At 46.4% G+C, this 26,842-nt stretch overlaps 1 protein-coding gene across 10 annotated transcripts in view; it reads right to left on the bottom strand.

The window, feature by feature from the left end:
* Positions 1-507: 507 nt before the first annotated feature.
* LOC146866400 (vitamin D-binding protein-like) overlaps positions 508-26,842 on the bottom strand; it is a 666,911-nt gene continuing 640,576 nt past the window's right edge. For all 10 annotated transcript variants that reach the window (XM_085636444.1, XM_085636422.1, XM_085636460.1 and 7 more), the window contains 4 exons: positions 22,873-22,970; positions 19,090-19,225; positions 9,188-9,390; positions 508-837 (listed from right to left, as the gene is read on the bottom strand). In XM_085636444.1, coding sequence (XP_085492570.1) covers positions 651-837; positions 9,188-9,390; positions 19,090-19,225; positions 22,873-22,970 — 624 coding nt within the window. In that variant the 3' untranslated portion in view covers positions 508-650. The remainder of the gene's footprint in view (positions 838-9,187; positions 9,391-19,089; positions 19,226-22,872; positions 22,971-26,842) is intronic.

Genomic DNA, 26,842 nt, shown 5'->3' with positions numbered 1-26,842 from the left:
ACGAGATTTCACTGCGCCACTTCTAGGGTGCAAATGCGTCAATATCTTAATACTGCCTCACAGCAGGCGTAAGACTGACACAGGCCCTTTCACATGGGGTTTGAACCTGGGCTTCTATGGGAATTCACAAGAGCATATTATCAAGCCCATTATCGCAGTAGTATCCTGGCACTAAAGCGGAGATAATGTTATCGCCGTTCCTTGATAATATGGCCCATAAGCTATATATCACCTATTAAGAATGTATAGCGTCAACAACGACTTCCTTGAATATGTCCTTGTTTCCAATAATGTCCCATGAATTGGGTGTTTTGTTTCATTTTCCCATTCTCATGATGTTGGCATAATTAATATTTTTGATGCCTGTTATTAGCAACTTATATGACCCCTAAAGCAAACCTGTGTGTATGATGACATAAACCACAATATTCACCTTGCACATTTTTTGCACATGGACCAAGCTGACTGAGCATTGTTAAAATAAAACTTCAGTCCATACCTATATTTACAAGTGACACCAATCTATTTATTAAAGTTATCAATGCGTTCTTCTGGTTGTACACCTTTGTTCCACAAATGACACCGATTCCATATAAAATGTGAGGTGAATGCTTTTATTACTGTGTTTCCTTCAAATTGATACATTTTCCTCAGGCGCTTTGCAAAGGATCGCTGGGGAGGATCACAAATGACAGCTTCGGCAAAAAGAATGACAGGCAGACTTCGGAGAAAGTTTCAGCACAGCATCTTTTTAACACGAGCTTCAAATTGGAAACAGCAGCCAGGACAGAGTTTAGGGTTTCCTGCCGGTGACGTATTGCATATTCAAACGTGTACCTGAAAGAAAGTAAAGGTGAAAAGCTGTGCAATCATTTTTACTGATCAGGACGTTGTCATTGAAAACAACTGCTTGCACTATATTTAACATGTACATATGTGACCCAGTTGTTAACAGTATGTGGGGACTCCTTTCTCGATGGTTCCCCTACCTTTTCTTTGGGTGAAAGGTATTAAGGGGCATATCAGCAACAACCGGCGATAATTATCGCTAAGCGCACTTCGCGCTAGAATAATTATCACCGGCTAGCGTGGATTTTTATCGCTGAGATAGCGTGCTATTAGCAACGCTTATCTCATCAGCGATAAAAATCCTAGCGCTAACTGGCTAACATGAGATTATCGCTGGAAACCCAGCGATAATCTCAAGAAATGTGGCGTTAGCTTGATGATAGGGCCTCACAAACTTAGTCATGATATCCACCTTCCATAGGTTATCATGGCTAAGTCAGTCCTGAAGCAGGCGTAATGAAAGTAGCGATAACAGGGGTTATCGCTACTTTTCTTGCCGCTATGCTTCATAGCGTGGGGCTTGATGATAGGAGAAATGTCGCTTAGCGACATTTCTCCTGTCATGTCAGGTCAGGAACGCCCACTTTGCATCTCATTAGAGATGCAAAGCTGGGCGTTAGGAATTCCTACGCTAACGCAAGTATTTACGCGTTAGCTTGAGCTTGCTAATTAGGCGATAAAATTATCACCGCTTTTCGGCCGAAAACGTCCGCAAAAGCGGCGATAATTCTATCGCCTCGCCTTGCTGATATGCCCCAATGTGTCCTGATTTCAGAATGATGTTGTTCTGTATCAAGGCGAAGAAGGTGTTCACCTCCAGTAGCAGGCATCATATAGTTTGGTGGCCGCCTTGTCCCTTCCCCCCGCCCCCGACACTAAGGGGCATATCAACAACAACCGGCGATAATTATCGCTGAGCGCACTTAGCGCTCGGATAATTATCGCCGGCTAGCGCCGATTTTTATCGCTGAGATAGCGTGCTATTAGCAACGCTTATCTCATCAGCGATAAAAATCCTAGCACTAACTGGCTAACATGAGATTATCGCAGGAAACCCAGCGATAATCTCACGTTAGCTAGTTGATAGGGACTCACAAACTTAGCCATGATATCCACCTTCCATAGGTTATCATGGCTAAGTCAGTCCTGAAGCAGGCGTAAGGAAAGTAGCGATAACAGGGGTTATCGCTACTTTACCTGCCGCTATGCTTCATAGCGTGGGGCTTGATGATAGGAGAAATGTCGCTTAGCGACATTTCTCCTGTCATGTCAGGTCAGGAACGCCCACTTTGCATCTCATTAGAGATGCAAAGCTGGGACTTAGGAATTCCTACGCTAACGCAAGTATTTACGCGTTAGCTTGAGCTTGCTAATTAGGCGATAAAATTATCACCGCTTTTCGGCCGAAAACGTCCGCAAAAGCGGCGATAATTCTATCGCCTCGCCTTGCTGATATGCCCCAATGTGTCCTGATTTCAGAATGATGTTGTTCTGTGTCAAGGCGAAGAAGGTGTTCACCTCCAGTAGCAGGCATCATATAGTTCGGTGGTCGCCTTGACCCTTTCCCCCACCCCCGACACTAAGGGGCATATCAACAACAACCGGCGATAATTATCGCTGAGCGCACTTAGCGCTCGGATAATTATCGCCGGCTAGCGCCGATTTTTATCGCTGAGATAGCGTGCTATTAGAAACGCTTATCTCATCAGCGATAAAAATCCTAGCGCTAACTGGCTAACGTGAGATTATCGCAGGAAACCCAGCGATAATCTCACGTTAGCTAGTTGATAGGGACTCACAAACTTAGCCATGATATCCTCCTTCCATAGGATATCATGGCTAAGTCAGTCCTGAAGCAGGTGTTAGGAAAGTAGCGATAACAGGTGTTATCACTACTTTTCCTGACGCTATGCTTCATAGCGTGGGGCTTGATGATAGGAGAAATGTCGCTTAGCAACATTTCTCCTGTCATGTTAGGTCAGGAACGCCCACTTTGCATCTCATTAGAGACGCAAAGCTGGGCGTTAGAAATCCCCACGCTAAAGCAAGGTTTCACGCGTTAGCGTGAGCTTGCTAATATAGCGATAAAATTATCGCCGCTTAAGCGGCGATAATTTTTTATCGCCTCGTTGTAAATATGCCCCTCTGTTCACGAATTGGATTTTATTGCACTAAAATAAACCATTGGGACTGAAAGAGAGATATAACTTTCGATTTACCAGAGGAAATGGAGGGGGCACCTGGAAACTCCTACCCAGATTTGCTACAGCTTTGTGGCGGTGTGAGGCAAATTTTTGCAAACAGCAGCAATTATCACGTTTTAGACACAAAAGCTATTCTGTTCCAAATGTTGACCGTTGAACATCACGAAAACTGCTTAGGGCCAACGCACTAGCAAAATATGTGAATGGAATATGTCTGGGTCGGGACAGTGCAAGAAACATAGGTTGTGGCAAAAAGCCAGACCTAGTTTTGCCCCATATCCTAACCACCAGTGAAAGCAAGAAAAAGGTAAAGGAGTAGATTGCCTGATATACTTATATGTAACATGTGTGCTTTACCCGAAAGCATACATCCTACTCGTCAGAACCGTGTGCTATTGTCTACACGTAGGTGTTTGCACTCGTGGGTGTATCTCGAATGCAACCCTTGTTTAGATACTGCTGACCGACCCTTGTGCCGCAGTGAGAAGTTTAACATTAGACAGAACAGCGAGTGCTGTTGAAAACGCTAATCAGCACACTCAGCCCTCTCCTACATTTGAATGCTCCCAGCGTGAAAAAAGCTGAGAAACCCCCACTTTGATGTATGCTCAGTTTCTGAGTGAGGTTTTGGTATACAGGTGAAAATGAGGTTGGAATCGCAGGGTTATTTATTGAGGAAAATATGACAAGTACAACATATCCACTCCCATCTTGCATGCCAACTCCTGCCAGTACCAAACAACCACTCTCTCATCTGCAGTGCTATCAAGTGTGGAGATTCAAAACTGAGCGGTCATCGGATGACGTCACCATAATGTCCCACCCTTACCGTCAGTTGATCTTAGGCCCCTAATAATCTAGTGCAAATCACTCTCAACTCGAGAAAAATGCACTTGGTAGCATTACAGAAATGTTCAAAAACAAATATAGGGGCATATCTACAACGCGGCGATAGAGAATTATCGCCGCTTTTGCGGCCTTTTTCGGCCGAAAAGCGGCGATAATATTATCGCCTAATTAGCAAGGTCACGCTAACGCGTGAAACCTTGCTTTAGCGCACGAAATCTTAATGCCCAGCATTGCATCTCTAATGAGATGCAAAGTGGGCGTTCCTGACCTAACATGACAGGAGAAATGTCGCTAAGCGACATTTCTCCTATCATCAATCCCCACGCTATGAAGCATAGCGACAAGAAAAGTAGCGATAACCCCTGTTATCGCTACTTTCCTTACGCCTGCTTCAGGACTGACTTAGCCATGATATCCTATGGAAGGTGGATATCATGGCTAAGTTTGTGAGTCCCTATCAACAAGCTAAAGCCACATTTTGTGAGATTATCGCTGGGTTTCCAGCGATAATCTCACATTAGGCAGTTAGTGCTAGGATTTTTATCGCTTTTAAGATAAGCGTTGCTAATAGCACGCTATCTCAGCGATAAAAATCCACGCTAGCCGGCGATAATTATCCTAGCGCTAAGTGCGCTTAGCGATAATTATCGCCGGTTGTTGCTGATATGCCCAAATATAACTTGTGTAGAACCGCCATTTTGAGCAGGTATGTTCTGCCCATCAAAAAAAAGGGGAGTTTATATCAAAACTTTACAGAGGCTTTAGCTTTTGGTTCGTAATTGCTTTGAATCAAGGCAATATTATTCTGGCTAGCATGAATAACTAAGGGGCATATTATCAAGAAACTGCGTTAAAATTATCGCCGCTTTAGCGGCAGAAAACTGCCGCTAAAGATTTCATAGATTTCGCTGCGCCACTCCTACGACCCTTTCTTGCGGGAGTACACCCACCCTGCATACATTAGACCTGGCGCAGGTATGATGTAGCGCAGGGGTTTACGAAGTGACGAATCTACCTAGATGCGTCACTTCATAAATATGGCGCGACATGGCGCATGTTTTATGCCACTGGTGCGTCACAAAAAGTGACGCACCAGTGGCGCAAAAGTGACACAGGGGCTCATAAATGAGCCCCTACGTATTTAAGTAGTGTAGGCAAATCATAAAGGATTCATTTCCCTTAAAGGGAAACTCCCTAATGCTAAGAGAAGGTCTTATAGGTGAAGTCGGTAGGCTTTAGCAGCAGGTGCCAGCAAAATAAAGTCTCTAAGGCAGAACCGGAAACAGGATTCTATCAAGGAAAGGAGAAAAGGGTTTACACCAGAAAGTAACTCTATGGAGCATATGCATCAACATAAGGAGTTGCGATTCCTAAATAACAATTTTTAAGGAATCGCTATCCAGGAATCGCAATTCCTTATGCATGTAAGAAAAAAACAAAAATAAATTGCAATTCCTACACATTACCAAATAGCGATTTGCAAATTGTGAATTGCTATTAGGTAATGTCCCTCCATTTATTTCTATGGGCCTGTAGGCCCATAGGAATGAATGGGAATGCATTCGCAATTTGGGATTACCAAGATTGGTAATTGCAAGGGTGTCACGGGCCTAAGGCCCCCCTGATGCACCCCCAAAAAGGTAAGTGTGCACATGTGGCGCACACACATGCCCTTAGAAAATACACTTGTCACTATGAAAAATGCACTTTTGTGCATTTTTTAAAGATGTTGCAAATTACCATCAACTTGAAGTTGATGGTAATTTGCGTTCCCTAAATGCAAAGTCGCATTTAGAAAAGGCTTGATGCATCTTAAATAGGGATTCCCTAAATCCATTCGCAATTTAGGTAAACGCAATAAATTGCAATGACCTATTTTGCAAATGCAATGCCTTTGATGCCGCGGAAAAGACATTTTACCTGTTGCAAACGGGCCGATTCGCAGAATCGGCCCGTTTGCGACCGGTAATATGCTTGATGCATGTCGCTGTATGAGTAGTAGAAAGGGAAGCATGCAGTCTCAAGAAGAGTAAAGGGATGCCCGCCTTCAAAGGTGGACAGGAGTGGGTTTGATGTTGAGCTCATTAAAAATAAATTTTGTGGTATTCACACACAATCTAACAATACAAATATAGTTAAGTAGCACATTGCTGAGGCTTGGCTTTCTGAAACTAGAAAAAAGATTATACACAGCATGCAAGAACACAAAATGTCCTTTAACGTGGAGCTTTTTCAAATCAAGGCCTACCAGACAATCACTAACCGAACGTGAACACACTCGAACTATGGTTTGCTATTCATTTTAAAATCAATCATTATGGTCAATCTAAATATAAAATCACAATGAAATGTGGAGAAGCAAAGATTACATGTGGAGTATGATAACATGTAATCAAACGAAAATTTAAAAAAATACTTACAAATGTGTCACAGACGAAGGAGTAGGCCAACTAAGCTGTCTATCAGCAGACAACACGGCTATTCTTTCACAGTCTGCATTGCTTACCACAAAGTTGTTTAGCTCTTTCCGGGGTGCCAGGATGGCAAAGAAAAGGCTGCTGCTTTTGATTATTTCCGCTGATTGACCTCAAATTGGTCTTTAGGTGGTGGTGTAATGGTTTCCTTTTTCTTTTAGCATTGTCCCAACTTTGCATTCAGATTTAGATGTGCCTTTTGGGCCCTGATGATTTAAATGTTGTACTTTTTATTTTGTTTTGTCTGCTACATTTTCTCTATAGTTATTTTATTTGAAACTTGTATTTTTGCTTTTATTTCATATTTTCCTGTACATATTACACTGCATGTTCTGACTAAATTAGGTTTTGCACAATATCTTGCTGGTATACAGGTTCATGGTGCTCCTAATGAGTCATTAAAATAAAATGTAAAATACAGAAATAAATAAAAGTAACATCTGAATTGGTTGTGGCACTGATTTTAAATAACTAGGGGCCTCATTTAGAGTTTGGCCGAGTGGTAGTGCCTTCATAATTCAGTGGTGCCTCCTCCAACCTAACCATCTATTTAGAGTTGAATGAAATGCTACTGTTTCAGCAGACAACAAGGAGGGGAAATGTATTTATTTATTTAATTTTCCCTCATGGTCTGTCGAAATACCCCCCTAACCCTGCCCCACTGCTTTTACCTGCACGGGCTGCGGCTGGTTTCCAAATATCTAAAGCCTGGGTCATTTGCTAAGACATGGCTGTGTTTAGACACCATCACCACCCCCCACCTTATCGCCATATCCTTCTACACAGAGGTCAAAAGTTATGTTCACAAGCGCTTTGAATGGCAATGGTTTATTTGACCAGACACAATGCTGTCTAGAAAAGTTGACTGATGAATAGCAAATCAATAATCTCACATCTCTATGTTTATAACTACTGATGGCCAAAAACCACCAAAAGTACCTTTTGCGTTTTCATTTATTTACCTGGCTTCTAGTGAACGGGAGAAGCCCAATTTGGAGTAGCACCCGATATTTGTTAATAATGAGAAAACTATTTGTCAGACTGTGCGGGATGTGAATGGGCACTAGATGACCATTCTAAAGATGTAGGGGCAGATTTACAAGCCCCTTGCGCCACTTTTGCGTCACTTTTAACATGTTAAAAGTGACGCAAAATTGGCGCAAGGGGCTTGTAAATCTGCCCCGTAATATATAGTGGACATGCAATTAAGGTGGAACTCTTGAAAAAGATTTTACCTAGAAGTAGAAGATAAGGTAGCAGATAACTGACACTCCTAAATACTAAGGGGCAGATTTATGAGGACCGTTGCGCCATCGGAACGTCACTTTTTGTGACGTTCCGTGGCGCAGAAGCCTGCGTGATATTTATCAGGCAGCACTGAGCCACTTTTTGTGGCTTAATGCTGCCTCATAAATATCAGTCCCTTTAACGCAGTGTTCTGCGTTAAAGGGGCGTGCAATGGGTGTTGCTGGGGGCGGTCCCAGCAACATCCATGGCCTTTTGACACTGCCCCAGATTTACGAGAAATCGTAAATCTGAGGCAGCGCCAAAAGCTTACGCCTCCCCAGGGGAGGCATAAGGGAGGCGCAACGGGGAGAAATATCTTTATTTCTCCTCGTTTTTCCTTTTTCTATGTGTGCTGCATTCTGCAGCACCCATACAAAGAGGAAAAACCTCTTGTGATTATTTTTGTACAGAAAGGCTTCCCTTCCTGTACAAAAATATTCATCTCCGCAACGCAGGCACCCTTGCACCATGGTACAGAGGTGCCTGCGTTGGCGCAGGCAGCCCATTGTGCACCGGCGCAGGGGAAAAGGACAGGAATGCGCCGCATTTTATAGATACGGCGCATCCCTGCCCTTTTCTTTTGCCGTAGGGAAGCAGAGCAGGAAGGCCTGCTGCGCTTCCCTACGGCAAAACCTCATAAATCTGCCCCTAATTGACTAAACTTCTTCTGGGCTGATTATCAAGGAGTAGGAACTGAAAATTATGTTATTTATAACATCAGAAATGGGCCATGTTCACGCATTAAGGGTCTCATTACGCATACCCCAAGTAATCCTAATGGGGCCGTTAGTAAATGAATGTCTGGTTCTGATGAGGTACCATGGCCTAGATTTAAGAAGAAGTCACACAGCGCAGGGCAGCAAGAAAGGTTACTGCGCTGTGTGGCGTGAAAGGGAGAGAGCAGAACAGCGCCATAGATACTAAGAATGTGGCACTATTGTGCTCTCCCTACTGCGCTGGCGCACTCTAGGTAACCATGCACCAATCCAGACTCCCTTGTGCCCTAATGCAAGGGTGTCTGTGTTGTCTGAAGCATACGTTTTGTACTGGAATGAGTCCCTTCCGGTGCAAAAACTATGTTTTAAGGCTTTTCCCACTTTATATGTGCTGTACAATGCAGCACGCATGCAAAGTGGGAAAAAGGAGGAGAAATTACAACATTTCTCCACATTGCTCCTGCCTCTAGGAGAAGTAAGATTTTGGCTCAAATCCCTGTCTACAATACTTTTTAGATAGGGAGCTGCATCAAAATCCATGGGTGGTTACAAGGGAGAGTCCATACACCACCCATTGAATCCACCCTTAACGCGAAGTAACACAAGACAGAGCATTGGGCAACTTTTCACTACTTTGGGTTGCTATCCAATGCAAATCACTATTAGCGTTGGTGTATAACTCCCACCTAAACTTAGTGTGTCAGTTGTGGGTCAGAAAAGTAATGCAAACCCTACGCAAAGCCTTTGTAAATTTGGGCCTATATTTTTTTGACAGGTACTACACCACTCAAACCTTTTGAGATCTTACCAAATATGCAGACGTGCATTGTGCTGGTTGTAAATTTCACAGAGCTTCTCAGTTCTCAGCGGTATTTTCTCTGGGATCTCCTCAGATTCGTGCATTGCAATCTGATTCAGACATCTTGCTCTGTCAGGCCCATCCTGCAGACAGCAATCCCCATGAGCAGCAGTTCTTGACTTCGAACAAAACAAGTTCAGGAGAACTTCAGACTGCAGAACACAGAGAATATGACGAAAAGATGTCTTAATACCGTAAAAACATATGTTCAAAGAGTTTTCTAAGTGATTATGGTGATTGGTGCACAAGACAGGAAGACGCGCTCCACCATCCCATTAAACAAAACTACAACCCGTCCAATGTTTCTGCACGAGGCATTGAATGATACCCAAAGCTTTACTGGCCCGATTCACAGAACTAACTTAAGACAAAATCCTAAACTTACTACCATTTTGGTATTCACAGAAGGCACTTACTCATTTTGGTATTCACAGAAGGCACTTACTCATTTCGGTATTCACAGAAGTTAGTAGTCCTAACTTTATGACTACTAAATGCCTTCTGTGAATACCAAAAGTCTTAAAGTTAGGATTTTTCTTAGTTTAGGAGTGCCTTGTGTGAATACAGAAAGTCTTAAAGTTAGGATTTTTCTCAGTTTAGAAGTAGTAAAGTTAGGACTCCTAACTTTACGAATCCTAAACTGATAAAACTCCTAACTTTAAGACTTTTGTTATTCACAGAAGGCATTTAGGAGTCCTAAAGTTAGGACCCCTAACTTCTGTGAATACCGAAATGAGTAAGTGCCTTCTGTGAATACCAAAATGGTAGTAAGTTTAGGATTTTGTCTTAAGTTAGTTCTGTGAATCGATCGGGCCCTACATGTTATCTTTCTTTACCTCTCTTACAGCAGTTGAAGTGAACCTAAGGTAGCCAGTCATTCAGACGACTTGTTTGGGTACAGTATAATTGTTTCTTGATTTTAATATGTACACAGGGTGGGATATAGATGATCTTACATTTATTCCCTGAGGGGTAGTGGTCTAGAAGCTGGAATGCCTATGATCCATACCTGTAATTCCTGTGATGTCCGTGTAGGAGGACTAGGCATCAACTGGTGGACTCAAGGCTTTTTTGTAGTCTATCTGCCGCTGATACTTCAGGAGGGGTCATTGTGATCATTACCATACACATTCAGCAGCTGACAGATGTGTGGGTTGAATGAAGGTTTGTGCTGCCAGTCTGTACCAAATCAACATATCATTGTTTTTTTTTTACTTAGCTATCATTTTTGCCTGTGTTGTTATATGTGAGTGAGAGAGAGTTAAGACAGTTGCTTTCTGTGGAGAAAGGAGGAGTCGATCTTTCAGGGATGGAAGACAAGAGTGTGTGCTTGAGTGCAAATCATATATGTGAGTGTGTGTGTCTGTGTGTGTGCGTATGTGTGTGTGCATATATCAGACTTCGTTCTACTCTCGTAGGCAGCCACAGAACAACCTTATGCAATTCAGCCACAGTTGTGCTACTATATTTGTTTCTAAGGGAGATGTATTAAATGTATCACCTATGCCGAAAAGTGGGTCCCTTTTTCATGGTGCCATAGGATTCAAGCTACACCTTTCAAATGAGACCAAAGTGGACTGAAACCAGTCTGGAGTTGCTTGGGTTCCTGTTTGGAAGGGACCTATCAGAGCAGTTCAGGTTGGACGGTTCCTACTGAATCAGGACCAAGTATGATATACCTGTGGCTGGTCTCTGCCTAGAATGGCATAGGGAAACACAGTGAAATGGAATGTGGCCTGTGCATTTACCAGTCGCTCAATTCAAGTATTCTACGTGCCTCTTTTTGTTTATCCCTGGTCTCTGCTGGCATTAGTTTGACGTTGATGCGATTAATCTGATCCACAGCCTCTGGAAAGTCTTCTGTGGCCTAAAAATATCATTTTATGGAACTAGCAATATGAAAGCCCATGTCGCCTAACATGGTTACTAGACATTTTACAGCAATTTTAAACATTGAGTAAAGATAAATATTGGGTAACAATAAACATAATGCTAAGCTGTCTGTCTTTCCATTTAAAAACCAAGACGGGGGGAGGAGCCTAGCGCGGGACCAAGGTGGCTGCGTGAGCACAGAGCTCCCGAGACCCTCGTTCCCTCCGGCAACTATCCTGGAAAAAATCCTGTGTCAAATATCCGGAATATTGGAGATGAACCATTGCTGAGGCGAACGTCGTTGTCCGGACTGAAATTGTAAACCGGAGACCGAAGTTGTGACAAGTGGAAGTTCGCGGCCTATCCCCGGGAGGTGCCCGGGTCTCGCGTTGGCATGGGCCCGGACACTAATTGAACAACAGCGGCCGTGTGTGATGCAGACCATCGGATGGGGGCTGTTTTCACTTTCACTTTCGTTTTCCTCTACAACTGCGTGCCTCGGCCCGAGAGTGTCTTGAGCAACAGTCGCCTGTAGCTCAGCCTGCACATGCATGGGCTTGAATCGGGGTCCCGGATCCAGCGGACCTCGTGCCAATTGTGTGGCTGAGTGGCCTGTCTTTGACGTTGACTGTTCCGGTGTTGAGGATGTCGGCCAAATCGGAAGCCGAAAAACAGAAGCCCTAGAATACCAGGCGGGGGGGCTACACTCAAACTAACAATATGGACCGCTATGCCCAGCAACAGGGATCGCCAAGCGGACCGGGGAAGCCACAGGAAGTACCGAGAGATGACTCGGTCCCCAAACCGGAATTGACACTGCAAGACATCATGGGCGCCATTGAGGGGATGAAGTCCTCTATTGGGCAACAGTTCGAGACCCTGGCACACAAAGTGGACACTATCTCAGTTGACGTTAACTTGCTTCGCGCAGACCTGGGGAAAACTAATGAGAGAGTTAAATCATTGGACCTAAAAACCTCTAGCCTCACGGGGGACGTCTCTGATCTGCAAACAGAGGTCCGTACGCTGAAGACTACTAACGACCTCTTTGCCCGCAAGATGGAGGATTTTGAAGGCCGGGCGCGGCGCAATAACGTGTGCATTGTTGGCGTTCCGGAGAAATCGGAGGAGCAATCAGCGGACTTGTTTGTCGAGGACTTGGTGGTTAATCATCTGGCGCCTAAGGGCCTCAGCAAGTTCTTTGCGGTCGAGCGGGCCCACCGAGTCCCGGGTGGGAGGCCCAAGGTGGGAGCCCCCCCGAGACCCATCATCGCCAGGATCTTCAATTTCAGGGACCGCGACGCCATTCTACAGGCGTCACGAGTGTCCGGACCAGTCACTTTCCAGAATACTGCAGTGAGTTTTTGTCCTGACTTCACCCAGGCGGTGCAGAAGCAACAGCAGAGTTTCCTGGGGGTCAAGAGGAGGATACGTGAGATGGGTCTGAAGTATGCCATGCTCTTCCCAGCCAAGTTGCGCATCGAGTACGAAGAGCGAACCTTTTTCTTTGACTTGTCAGACGAGGTTGGGGAATGGCTCGACACATTGCCTCAGCGGCGGACTAGCGGGGATCATGCTGGCGGAGCAGAAGGTGGTCATGTCGCACAAGAGTGAGGACTCCGGTGATTGAACATTCTGGCTAAGCTCAGGACAGTGGTTCACTGATTTGTTTTCATTGCTGGCTATTGTCCGGGGGTGGTGAGGGTACAATGGGAACTCTTTCCTCCTACGGGGTTTCTTCTTGTAGATTAGTTTCTGCTAGGGCGACAGGCACACTGCAAGTTGGGGGGGCTTTTTAGGCTTACGCAGGGGTGCAGGGTGGGGGGTGGTATGGGTCTGTTGGGGTGTTTGTTGTTGTTTTTCATTTTGCAAGGTATCGCAATGCAAGTCTTTTTCGCTCGTGTGCTGCTCTCTAAGGGGGGCGGGGGTCTCTTGCCATTTTGTGATGGGGGTAGGGGTTTGAATATACTTAGTTGGAATGTTAATGGCTTGGGGGATCGTATTAAGCGGGGGATTGTTTTGAAATTTCTGAAGAGGTGCTCTCCTGACATAGTCTTGCTGCAGGAGACGCACCTGATAGGCAATACGTGTCATGCTCTCAATAGAAAGGGTTATAAATTTGTCGCGCACTCTGGGTTTTCCTCGGGATCTCGGGGGGCTGGAATACTCGTTAGGACCTCGCTGCCGTTTGAGATTGACTCTACCACTGTCGATGAAAGGGGGCGCTTTGTGACTGTTGCTGGGAGGTGGGAGGGCAGGACACTGGTTTTGGTTTCTGTTTATGTCCCTCCTGGCCTGCAGACCGCCACATTTGCTGACTTGGGGAGGGCTATGCTGGATCTCCCCGAGGGCGTGTTGTTGGTGGGTGGTGACTTTAATGCAGTTGGTTCCGGATTACTAGACAGACATCCGCCAAGGGACCCCGGGGGGGCGCAGAAATGGCTCCCAGATTTTATTGATACACTAGGTCTGGTTGACTGCTGGAGGCTGCTGCATCCCGCTCAGCGGCAGTACACTTTTCACTCTGGGGCACACGGTAGTCTCTCTAGAATAGATTATGTTCTCACCTTGGCTGCCCAAGCTTCATTGGTGTCCGAGGCTAGGCACATGGCTAGGGGCATCTCCGATCATTCGCCGGTGTGGATTTGTATGGATTTTGGCCGGGGAGCGGCAGGTAGGGTGGCTCCGATTAACCCCTGGTACTTCCGTGACCCTAGGACTCGCAGCGCGTTGCTGAAAGCGGTCGATCTCTACTTTTTGGAGAATCTTGGCTCGGTTACCTCCACGGTGTCTTTGTGGGAAGCGTTTAAAACAGTACTGAGAGGGGAGGCCCTCTCCTTGATAGCGGATGTCAAACGTTGGAGAGATGCGGAGGTGGCGCAGATCGAGGCTGAGATAGTGGTATTAGAGTCAGTCCTGGAAGACGAGGTTACGGCGGAAACACTGCATAAGTTGAGATTAAAACAGTCTGAATATAAAGCACTGGTGACAAACGCGGCCAAGGTTCTTAGCAGGGAACAACAAGGGTGATTGTATGATGTAGGGGACAAGGCTGGGAAATTAATAGCGTGGCTAGACAGAAAAGAACGATTGAATAGAGTTGTGCCAGAAATAGTGACAGTCGGCGGGGATATTGTCACCGAACCCGACGGGATAGTCCAGTGTTTCGCGGACCACTTCTGCATGGTCTATACGTCTGTGTCGGACAAGCCGGAGGAAGACTCGCACGAACTGCTGCAAGATATTGCCCTGCCTTGTCTCTCTGACGTAGACAGGGAAGACCTTGATGGTAACATCACCGCGGATGAGGTTGCAGTTGCTATCCGCTCGCTACACCCGGGCAAGGCCTCGGGCCCGAATGGCTTGCCGATTGAGTTGTATAAACTCAGGCTGGATAAGATTGCTCCGCATTTGCGAGATATGTATGTAGAGGCGCAGGAGAATTGGTGTCTCCCATTTGACCAACGTCTGGCGACAATAGTGGTTATACACAAAGATGGCAAGCCCCGGAACAGATGTGGATCGTATAGGCCGATCTCCCTACTCAACGCTGAGCCAAAACTCCTCGCCAAACTGTTGGCTAACCGTTTGATCAGGGTCATTGGGGACTTGATCCACCCGGACCAATCCGGGTTTATCCCACACCGCAACACCGCGTTGAACCTCAGGCGACTCCATGGCGTGCTCGCGAGGGTTGGGACGCTGCGGGAGTCGGCCATCTTGGCGTCACTTGATGCCACGATGGCTTTCGACACTGTGGAATGGCCGTATCTGTGGGCAGCGCTCACAAAATTTGGCTTCGGACCGGGTTTTATAGGCTGGATTAGGCTACTCTATGAGGAACCTTTGGCTAAAATCGTGGTGAACGGTAGGGCGTCATCTCTGTTCGAGCTCGGGAGGGGCACCCGGCAGGGTTGTCCTCTGTCGCCACTATTGTTCGCCCTCGCCCTTGAGCCGCTGGCGGCATGGATTAGATGGCAGCCAGACATAAAAGGGATCCGATGGTCGCCAGACCACGAGGACCGCATTTCGTTGTATGCAGACGACATTTTGTTATACTTGACCTCACCTAGGAAATCCCTCATAGTGGTCTGTGACGTCTTGAATTCTTTTGGTAGAAACTCGGGTCTCGCCATTAACTGGGAAAAGTCGCATCTATATGTTCTAAGTGGAGACACCCCTATCGTCCCGCGGAATTCCTCCATCCAGATCGCCAAGCAGGGCTTTCTGTACTTGGGGATATATATTTCCACCGATCCCTCTGTCCGATACGAGAAGAACCTACTCCCTCCGTTGTCACGCTTGAGACGGGACGTTGCGGGTTGGAGGCGGCTGCCGCTCTCCCTCCTTGGCCGCGCCGCATTGTTTAAAATGATGTCTCTTCCCCGATTCCTCTATGCCCTACAGAACACCCTAGAGTTAGTTCCGGCCTGTTATTTTCGTGAGGTGGAGAGTCTCCAGCGCTCGCTGTTATGGGACGGTCGACCGCGTATAGCTATTGCAAAGTTGACCCTTCCATGGTATGACGGGGGTATAGCACTCCCTGACATCAGAAGATATTATTGGGCTACCCAGTTGGGAGCGAATAACCACGGTGTTTATGGTCCGGCGTTGAACCCTGGGTTTGCTATGGATTGGTGGTTGTTGCGCGGGGGTAATTATCTTAGGGCGCTGTATTCCAAATCACTGGATGGGTCCCTCACGGGACCAACCAAGACGGCAGTGCATGTGTGGAAGGCGGTTACAAATTCGTTGGGCTGGAAGGACAGACTTACCCAGGCTACTCCGCTTTTCGAATCCGATATATTGGGGAAATTATGGCACACGAAAGGGTTCGAGAAGTGGGACCTAATTGGGATTTCTAGAGTTGGGGATTTGCTGGCTAAGGGTAAGGTGAAATCGTTTGAGATGCTGCAGACGGAGTACGAATTAGGAGGTACTGAATACTTTCGATATGCCCAGGTGCGTCATGCTCTGCTATCTGTCTTTGCCGAGGGGTAGGTCGTGTCTGAGTCTTCTCCTTTGGAGGATCGGATTCTGGATGGTCATATGCCGGAGAGTACAATCTCCTTGATTTACAAGAAGCTTGTATATGTTCGGACCGACCTCCTCCTTGATGTGCGAGAACAATGGACTAGGGATGGTCTCGAGCTGGACGATGAGGACTGGCAATATGCCATCTCCCCTCCGAAAGAGGTTGCGATCCCGGCGAGACTGCGGCTGGTGCAGCTTAAGATACTTCACAGGGTTTACGTCACGGGGCCCCGCCTGATTCACATGGGTTTCTCTGATGATGGCTTATGCAAGAGAGGCTGTGGGATGTTGGGCACCTTTCTACACATTATTTGGGAGTGTGGGGAGATCGTAGAGTTCTGGAAACAAATTCATAACGTGATGGAAGAGGTCACGGGTATCGCACTCTTCCCGGAGGCAAGACGATGCCTATTGAATGTCTGGGGTCCCACCGACTATGATGCCGCTCAGACCCAATGGGTGACCCTGGGGAATATGGTGGCGAAGCGAGATATTGCGCAGCTGTGGGGATCCCAGAGACCTCCCACCCTGGTAACATGGATGGAAAATATGGACTGGGGCATGTTCCGGGAGAAAACGGTGTACAGTGCCCGAGGTCGCCCTAAGAAATGGCATAAGATATGGGGGCAATGGAACCATTATAGGGGAGATATTTGTGTGCCCCCGGTTACTGAGATGCTTGACATGCAACTTTCCCCCTAGCTCTACTTCCAACTTTGGACGTAAAACTGTTCATAACCTGGAGTCCGTACCTCTGCTTTCCCCTCACTTCTTTGGCGTGGTGTACTGCCCCGCTGCGGGGAGTGGGACCACGCCCCAGCTGAGAACTAGCGCATGCTTATTATATGCTTTGCCTTGCTTGTGTTTTTTTATTTTTGGTTTACATTAAAACTAAACCTTTGTTACTCCTGATCTATAGCTATGGACCTTCTTACGTATTGTTCTCATCGTGCTGCCGGACCTTCGGGATGTCGGCTGAATAGCTGTGTACCATGTTGACGTAATTAAAGGTTTTACAAAAAAAAAACAAGACGAACAGAATGTGATCAATATGAAGACGATAAACTGAGGATATGTGGGTCTCTCACACATAGTGGATACAGACTTTCAGCCCTCCTCCTTCTCCTGAGGGTTGTTGCCATGCCTACAACTCTTCAATTTTCTGTTGCCTAGCATTTGCTAGTAGAGGGAGATGTCCTTGAGAGCACCAATGTGTGCTACATTGGCCATAGTCTTTGTCATGTGAATCGTATTTTCACACTCTTTTATTTTGCTGAGAACCAGGTTCCACCTGGTCCAGGTTACTGTTAGCACTATAAAAGTGTTTGCACTTTAATTCTGTATTTTAGGCTTATTTTATAATCACATGTGTTATATTCCATATAGGTACCCATATAGGCACAAGTAACACTGCAACCTTTCACTTATATCCTTCCCTACATTACATACATAACGGTTCATAGAGACTGACCTTTTACCAAGATACAACACTGCATTCAGAACACGGGTTTTTCCCTAGTTCGAAACTCATACATTATGCATGAGGCTTCTTGGAAGCACAGCAGGATTAACAGCAGGACTGACATCTCCTTTATAGTATCTCTGTATAAAGTTTAGGCCTGGCGTCATCCTTTAGTCTGACACAGTAACACAGCAAGGTAGGACCCCTGAGGAGACCTATGGGTATATATACATCACGTCTTGCTTAGAAAGACAGAGGAGACCATGACTTCCAGGCTGACAGGCTGACCAGAGACGCTGAGGTTCCTGCATGCAGACGCTCCAGCTAGCAATGATCTAACATCCCTCGCGGGGTGTCCAACTCCAGACCAGGACGGGGTCCCACATTCTCTAACTCTCTGGCAATGGGGTTGACTAGATCCTAGAGGGATTCTTGGGATAACACCTACATAGATGCTAGGTACATTTAGGTACATCTAGTTAGGGAGGCATCTTAGGAGTAGCCACTTTTAGGTTGCACTTTTTATCATGTGTTTTATGTACATTTATATATTCATGATTTCTGCAAGATGGTAGAACTATACCATCCCTTTACTTTTGTAGTATTGCTAATCATATATCCCTTCTACTGTCTAATGGTTGTTGTAGCTCATCTATTCTACACTAGAATAACAGCTGTTTAATAAATACTTATTGAAAACGCTCAGACTGTTTATTCTGTGTATCTTTCTGAGACAAACTAAGTAAACACGAGTGACTGAGCGAAAGATAGTATATTGTTTCCACGATTCTGAGGGATCTGGGTTGTCATGTTCTGAGGTTGCCAATAACTATTCTCTCCCCGTTAAGAGGACACTCTAGTGGCACTGTGAGCTAGCTGATACAGACAGGCTAACATATCCGGTGGGGGTGCACAGAATCAGTCTGCCACCAAACCCACAGTTTATGTTATCCAAACACGCAGATCCTGTATGGGATATATAGGAACTACACAACAATTTGCTACTACCTTGAATGACAATCCAGTGCCTTTTCTGGTGATTCATTGTTCACAATTGCTGTAAAACGTCTAGTACCCATTTTTCTGTAGTGTTTGCTTAATACAACAACATCTAAATTAGGGTTTAACCCCTTCCATGCGGCGCGAATTCCGCCGCGGTGCTGACCGTTTCTTGCGCGGGCGGGCTCATGACGGAACGGTTCCGTCATGAGCACAGCTCAACCGACGCTCATGACGGAACCGTTCCGTCATGAGCATGGAAGGGGTTAACCATAATGGATACATTGAAAAACATATTATGAACTTTGTAGTGCTACTGAAAATAAATGGAACTATGCCTCTCCATAAGGGGCTCCAAATAAGGCACATTTAAGTTCACAATCAAGTTTTTGGTATTAGTGCAGTTTGAGTATTAATTGATACATGCTAAGAGTTTCTGATCTATTAAAAAAATACACACAGAAAGGTTAATATAAATTAATACCTCATCTAGAAAACAGTCAGAAGTCCATTCAGGTAATTCACAACACTTTGCTGCAGTCTTTTCATAGGTTGCAGCAAACTCCAGTGCTGTCCCGATTACACTTTTAGGATGAAGCGATGCAAACATTATGATCGCCCTACAGAAGAAAGCAAACACTAATTTTATTTTACGACTTGCAAAGTGTGAGTTGCCTTCAACCCTCTCTGTGACAACTGTAGGTCCTGGCAGTTCCTCTTTTGATGCTCGTTCACATCAGGGCCTAATCACTGTTGCAGCGATTCTGTTTTGGAAACAGAATTATGCCTGGGGTCACAGAACATCAGTATGTAGGGACTGAGTCGCCATACTACATCAGTACCTGTGGGCCCTAATCCTGAAGAGCTTATAGTGCCTTACCTGCCCTCTTAACTTTCCCAGAGAAACAGGTAAGTTGGCAGCCCAGAACAAAACACTCTAGTCCCCTCAGGGAACCGCTGTAACAGGTCATGACTTTTCGTTCTCTCACTCATACATGTCCATAATAAACAACCGAGAGACCGAGGAAAGTGTACAATATTTATTGAAACTAACATACTCTATCATGTACTAACTGTGCTGCAATTAGGAAACGTGCAACCAAGCAGAGTAATTAGCATTATCAGTAGACTGTGCACAATGACAAGTCCTGCAGAGCCCCAAACCTGGTATTTGCCTTTAGCTGGTCTGCATCTCAGATTGTGCAAGGCTGGAGTACTCGTCTCAGGGTTCTTTCCTCTGCAAGAAATTCTCCTCTCTGTTTTCAAAATGGCAAGTCGTTGCTTATAAGATAAGAAGTGTCATTCTGAAAACCAGCAGCTGGATCTCTTTGTTATGTCTATATGTTAGGTGTGTTATTGACCGACAAAAACAGGGCATAGTTTTGTTCGACCTTGTAACTGATGTTCAGACTGAATCCCCTGCAGAGGAGAGCTAAATAACAAAAAACACGTACAGCCTATTTCTAAAATAATAATGTGGCACAAAAACAAACGTGTTACTTAGTAACGTATGCAAAGAAAAAGCGGCCTACACCCAACAGTTAGGCAAACATAGAGGAGAACTACAGTGGATCCTATAGAGAACTCACAACATCACATACTGCATTTTTAGTACATAAAATAGCACTAAAGTAGTACTATTTATACACTACAAGATGCTATTTGCAAACCTACGGCCGAAGACATCCAACTCTTCTCTCTTTCCTGTGTGGAGATCTCTGCCAAGGTGGTGCAGATCGCCATAGACACAGAATACGTATTAATGCAAGTGTTGGAGGGATAAAGGGGTGTGGCCACAAAATAGGGAATACTTGAGGATTGGTGTAGGGAGGGACATTTTAATACTGACACACACCCACAAAACAGAAAAAACATTGCAAGTAGTAGACTGACTGTACCACAACCAGTCTCTGATCTCCGTGAGATTCCACACTCTGGTGCCTCCAGGCTTAGCGTTATTAAAACAGTTTTGTTACACATATTGGATCAGAAAATCTGACAATACCCCCCACTTGCACTTTACTCCCTTGATGTGAGAGTTGCAGGCGTGTGAAGTAGTTAAATGAAGGTTTAATACGATTCAGGTTATAAGGGAATCATCCCAGCCATCATCTCCAGCCCAGGCTCCAGATGCCAATCAAATGATCACATTCCCTTGAAACCATTTCCCACCATGATGTTTCAGTGGAATTCCACGTCAATCCTCTCAAGCCCAAAGTTAGCACACTGCTGACACCATCGAGAACACAACAGAGAACCAAAGCCATGTAGTTAGCATACTTCTGCCAGGGCTGGACTGGCCATAGCGGGTTCCGGGCATTTCCCTGGTGAGCCGCCAGGGTGGGGGCCGGTTTTGGGCTGCAACAGTTGCAATATCGACCACTGTAACAAAATCGTCCGAAACCGGCCCTGGCAAAAAGCTCGGCCGCACCCTCCCACCTCCCACCTCCCCGGGGGGCCGACCGAGCACTTTGACAGGGCCGGTTGAGGTACCCAGTCCAGACCTGATTGCTGCTAACTGAAAAGCACATTTTCCTCTCCACACCAACATAATTAAGAAAAGAACAGTTCAAACAAACCACCATCTTGCACATTTTGTAACATAGCTACATGCCTGTCTAGAAAACAACCTGCACAGTCCACACAATGGACAACAGATCCCCACACACCCCTGGTCCAACAAAACGATGGTAAATTCCTTACATACGCATAACAGACAACAAAAATATTTATCTGACGTGTACTTTGAAATTAACTGACCACGAATGAGCTATACATTTAACAAATCTCAATTAACCAAACAACATACTATACATCTGTTCAGCGGGCATCTCAGAACTGTTTAAAAACAGTGCCCAGATAAGGAAAGGGTTGCAGTGCCATGCTGATTATAAAAAGCACAGTGCCAACACTAATAAAACAGAATAATGTGAGTAGATATCCCAGAGCCACAAAAGAATAAACTACAGATCAAGGAAGAGCTCTTATGTCTTATTGAAAGTAGAGGGCTGTGTTGCGTTGCTGATACCCTAATATGCTTTTTGCCCTGCCTCTGTGAGTGAAATGGACTTATGTCCAGCGGTGGCTTCTCCACTAAGGCGGTGTTTAAAAAGGAAAAATTAAATGATGATAACACAACCTTATTATCATTTTATTTTTAGCACAGGCTACGGGTCCAGGTTAGAGCGGGGCAGGGCAGGGGTCACAGGGAGGAGGAGTGGTTGGTGCACCATAAGTGAGCATGACAGTTTGGCTGGCTGTCTTAGGCTGGACAAACAGACATGCGCACTTAGCATTTCTCCACATGGCTGTGTTACGCAGCCAGGTGGAGAACCATCCCAGGCACTGCCTGAGTGGCCAAATAGGCCACTCAGACCAATCACAATGCTGCTGTCATGCTGGTGACAGCAGCATCGTGATTGGCTTAGGGAAATCTGAGAGCCTGTGTGCTTCGGTGCTGCCGGTAGTCAGAGAAGAGAACGGAGGAGAGGCGGCACCAGTCCACAGGTAAGTGATCTTTATTTTTCAACCGCCGCCCCACCGTCCCCGTTCCGTTGTAGCCACCACTGCTTATGTCTCAGTGTATGCATTCATCAGTGTGCCTATTTGTCAATATATATTTACGTCAGTGCATTGAGGTGTGTTTTTGTTGCGCATTGCATTGTTAGTTCTAAACCCTACTTTGTTTTATGCTGTTTTCTAAGCCATATTTTTAGCTATGTAGTGATCATTCTCAAACCTGCATTAGTCTGGTCTGCAAATCCACCTACCAACAGACCTTACTTGACAGAACACCTCACACACATGCAAAGCGGCAGAGGTTTAGCTACGAGTTTGCTATCGCCATGATATAATCACCCAAACTTAGGATACACCACACAACCACTCAACTAGTACATAGCAGACATAATTTACCACATGCACTCTCCAGGTCCCCAATATATCACATCTGGTAATTATACAACGCCCAACAGCACCTTCCACCCAACAATCTGATCTAAAGACCCCCTTTACAATTTCATCCATAATTCACGTTTCTCAAACAACATGCTCGACCAAACCATCACACCCACATGTGTAAACACAGCGCCAGAGGCATAAAGTTTGCAAATTGCTGCACTATTTAGCATTATTTGTCAGTATCAACAAACACATCTTTTATTCGCAGTTTACCAATAGCAAATGCCAGTAACAGTATTTAAACTAACTGCATATTCTGAATTGCTAACTGTTCTGGGATAAAATATTTAAGAGCATTGCATATTACCAGAGTCGTGTCTTCCATGCTCCAGTTTCTTTGTATTCCTTGCAGATTTTGTTTGCTTCTGTTATGATATTCGTAATCACTTGCACTGTTTGTTTTTCCTGTTCAAACGAATAACCATATTGAACTGTGTTAAAAGACATGCTAAAAGTTTAAAAGAGTATATAAAAAAGAAAATGGAATAACATGCAGGGTATCAGAGGCGCAACACCACATGAAGCGCCCCCCACACAGAATGTGATGAGGGGCCCCAAGTCTCCCATACATTCATTGACCTTGGACGGTGTGGGGCACCCTTGAAGGGTTGGTTGCCACCTGGGGAGTTGGGGGCCCCTAGCGCCACAGGGGCTGCAGGGGCCTGTGTTACACCCCTGCAGTGTGTTACTTATCAGTCTGAACAGAGCATCACATGGAGGGGAGCCTCAAGGCCCCTTTGTGAAGGTAATGACCTTTTTGTCAATCTGTTTTGAAATAAATTATTGCAATTATCATGGCTTTGGGTACAGCCTTTTTCCTATCTGGGAGCTAGCATATGTAATGTTACATGCTTATGTATTGTGCTTGCTTGCTATGGTTAATGCTAGGTTAGTCCAATTGACATACACTGTGGCTAATAGAAAGTCTTTCAAACCCTGACAGGGATCTTATCTATTGTGCCTATTCAATAAAATACAGCAGCCTGAGTCTCTGAATGTTTTGGTTTTGCCAGGACTGGTGGCCTGTATCAGGAGTAGATTGCGATCTTCTGATGAACTCTACCAAGAGCAAAGCATGGGCCTGGAGATGTTTTTGTTTCTTATACAAATACTGTAGTCAGGGGCATAGCATCCATTAGTTCAGCATGTGCAGAGGCACCAGAGTCACAGAAGCCTGAGTGGCCCAATGAACCTTGATTATTCTGTATTTCATACTTCAATCAGAAGGCGGGGGTGGGGTGTTTTTGCACAAGGGCCCATAACACACTAGTTACGCTACTGACTGTAATAGTTTAAATGACATGCTTATTTTATGTTGTGGTGGATTGTTCATTTTGACATTAAATGCTCTCTCCTCAAAATGGGACTCTCCCAGATGTCTCAGTAAGCATCCGAGTGTTTTCAAAATGCTCCAGCCTACAAAAACGTATTTTATTATACTGTTGCCACAGTCTAATAAAAAAAGGAAAAAAACGTACTGCGATCTGCTATGTTGTGATGCCATGGCACCACATATAGTGACTCCCTTACAAGGGATGAGAGAGTGAATATTAAAAGAAGCAACACTTTAGGACTGTTTTGTAACCTTGTACAAGCGAATATGAAAATTGAAGGAAACAAAGTGAATTTCCCACACATACAAATTTAAATCACTGTGTGACCCTTCTCACATACGAAACACTGGGGCATATTTACAAGCCCCTTTCAATCAATCAATCAATCATGCATTTGTAAAGCGCTCTACATACCCGAGAGGGTCTCAAGGCGCTGGGGAGGGGGAGGTGCTACTGGTCGAAGAGCCAGTTCTTGAGGAGTCTTCTGAAGGCCAGCAGGTCCTTGGTCTGTCGTAGGATGGTGGGGAGAGTGTTCCAGTTCCTGGCGGCGAGGTAGGAGAAGGATCTGCCGCCGCCGGTGGTTTTCCAGATGCGGGGGACTGTGGCGAGGGCGAGGTTGGCTGAGCAGAGGCTTCGGGTGGGGGTGTGGAAGCTGAGTCGGTTGTTGAGGTAGGTGGGTCCGGTGTTGTGCAGTGCTTTGTGTGCGTGGATGAGGAGCTTGAAGGTGATCCTTTTGTTGACGGGGAGCCAGTGCAGGCCTCTCAGGTGGAGTGTGATGTGGCTGTGGCGGGGGACGTCGAGGATGAGTCGGGCCGAGGCGTTCTGGATGCGTTGGAGTCGTCTCAGAAGCTTGTTTGTAGTTCCTGAGTGGAGGGCGTTCCCGTAGTCGAGTCTGTTGGTGATGAGGGCCTGGGTGACGGTTTTTCTCGTGTCGAGGGGGATCCACTTGAAGATCCTGTGGAGCATACGGAGGGTGTTGAAGCAGGATGCGGAGACGGCGTTGACTTGCCTGGTCATGGAGAGAGTGGAGTCGAGGATGACCCCCAGGTTGCGTGCGTGGTCCGTGGGTTCCGGGGCTGTGCCTGGCGATGTGGGCCACCAAGAGTCATCCCAGGCTGATGGGGTGGGTCCGAGAATGAGGACCTCCGTCTTATCTGAGTTCAGCTTCAGTCTGCTGTCCTTCATCCAGTCGGCTACGGCCTTCATTCCTCTGTGGAGGTTAGCTTTGGAGGTGTAGGGGTCTTCAGTGAGGGATATGATCAGCTGGGTGTCGTCAGCGTAGGAGATGATGTTGAGGTTGTGTTGTCGTGCGACGTGGGCGAGAGGAGCCATGTAGATATTGAACAGCGTCGGGCTGAGGGAGGATCCCTGTGGGAAACCGCAGATGATCTCGGTGGTCTTGGAGCGGAAGGGTGGGAGGCGGATGCTCTGGGTTCAGCCGGAGAGGAAGGATGTGGTCCAGGCCAGGGCCTTCTCTTGGATGCCGGCATCATGAAGGCGTGCTGATAGGGTGCGGTGGAAGACCGTGTCAAAGGCTGCTGATAGGTCCAGGAGGATGAGGGCGGCTGTTTCTACTTTGTCCATCAGGGTCCGGATGTCGTCAGTGGCGGCGATGAGGGCGGTCTCGGTGCTGTGGTTGCTGCGAAACCCGGATTGGGAAGGTTCCAGGATGTTGCCACCAGAGCATCACTTTTTTGATGCTCCGGTGGTCTTGAGCCATTACCCATATTTACAAGGTGGTGCTAAGCCACTTTACATGGCTTAACGCCACCTTGTAAATATGCCCCTTTCTGCCACAGTCCACTAGGGCAAAGGGGCGGGCAATGGGTGTTGCTGTGGGCGTCCCACAGGAACGCCCAGCGCTTTTTGACAGTGCCCCAGATTTACAAGGCTGGGGAAGGGCCAAAAAGTAAGACCAGGTAATACCTGGTCTTAGAATGGCGATCAGAGGAGAAATTAGAAAGAGCAAACCACCATTATTGATTGTTTATGTGCAGAAAGGTGTCCCTTCCTGCACATAAACAATCGTCCCTGCAGCGCAGGCACTCTTGCCACATGGCAGCAGGGTGCCTGCGCTGGCGCTACGCAGCTTTTTTGCACCAGCGCTATGGAAAACACAGGAGTGCTCCGTATTTTTGTAAATATGGCGCATCCCTGCATTTAGAAAATGTCAGAGCGTGGTGCTGCCAAATTTGGCATTGCACCGCTCTCCAGCATTTTCTTGTTCATATGTCCCACTGTTCACATCAGGAGCTCTACATGAGCTGGGGCTGTATGGCTTGGGAAACCAGCATGGCAGATGGCTAAACTGAGTGCTCCTGGCTGGTATCTCCTCTATCCACCACTAATCAGCTCCACTGGATGATCAGCATGCCATTCCTGGCCAGAGGATGAAGAGAAGCACCTGAGGGGCCTGCACAGCATGATCTGATTGTGGGGGGACCCCAGCGAATTGCTGATCCCTGTGGTGTAGCCTATGAGGCCTCTGTCGCATGTCAGAGATCCCACGCTGGAGCTACGGCTGTAAATAACAGCGCGACTCACAGAGCCAACACATTGCTGCCAGTGACTGGACCCGTGGCTGCAGGTGAGGACCAGGGACTGCCAGGTGACTTTGATTGGCGAGGGAGGGGAGGCCTGGGGACAACCGGTGGGCAACCATTCTCAGGAGAGCGACCGAACAGCCTCTCCAACAGCTCAATGGAGGGGAGGCATCCACAATCATCCAAATTGTTTGACCTCTCCTGAAAGGACGCCCCCATCTTGCCATACATCATAGTGCTTGAGGCGAACAAAGACTGCTGCTTCCCAAGGGATGCTTTGGGTTCTGAGGGCCCTTTTATCCATCGCCTTGCCCCCGGGGGTCCCTCTGGACACCGATTTGCTGCTCCCCATGGCACATCCTCTTCCAGAAGGAAGATGTGGGATGGCACCTTAGGGCCG

Source organism: Triturus cristatus, chromosome 2_1, assembly GCF_964204655.1.
Source record: "Triturus cristatus chromosome 2_1, aTriCri1.1, whole genome shotgun sequence".
NCBI classification, from domain to species: Eukaryota; Metazoa; Chordata; class Amphibia; order Caudata; family Salamandridae; genus Triturus; species Triturus cristatus.
This window is presented reverse-complemented; position numbering and strand designations above follow the sequence as displayed.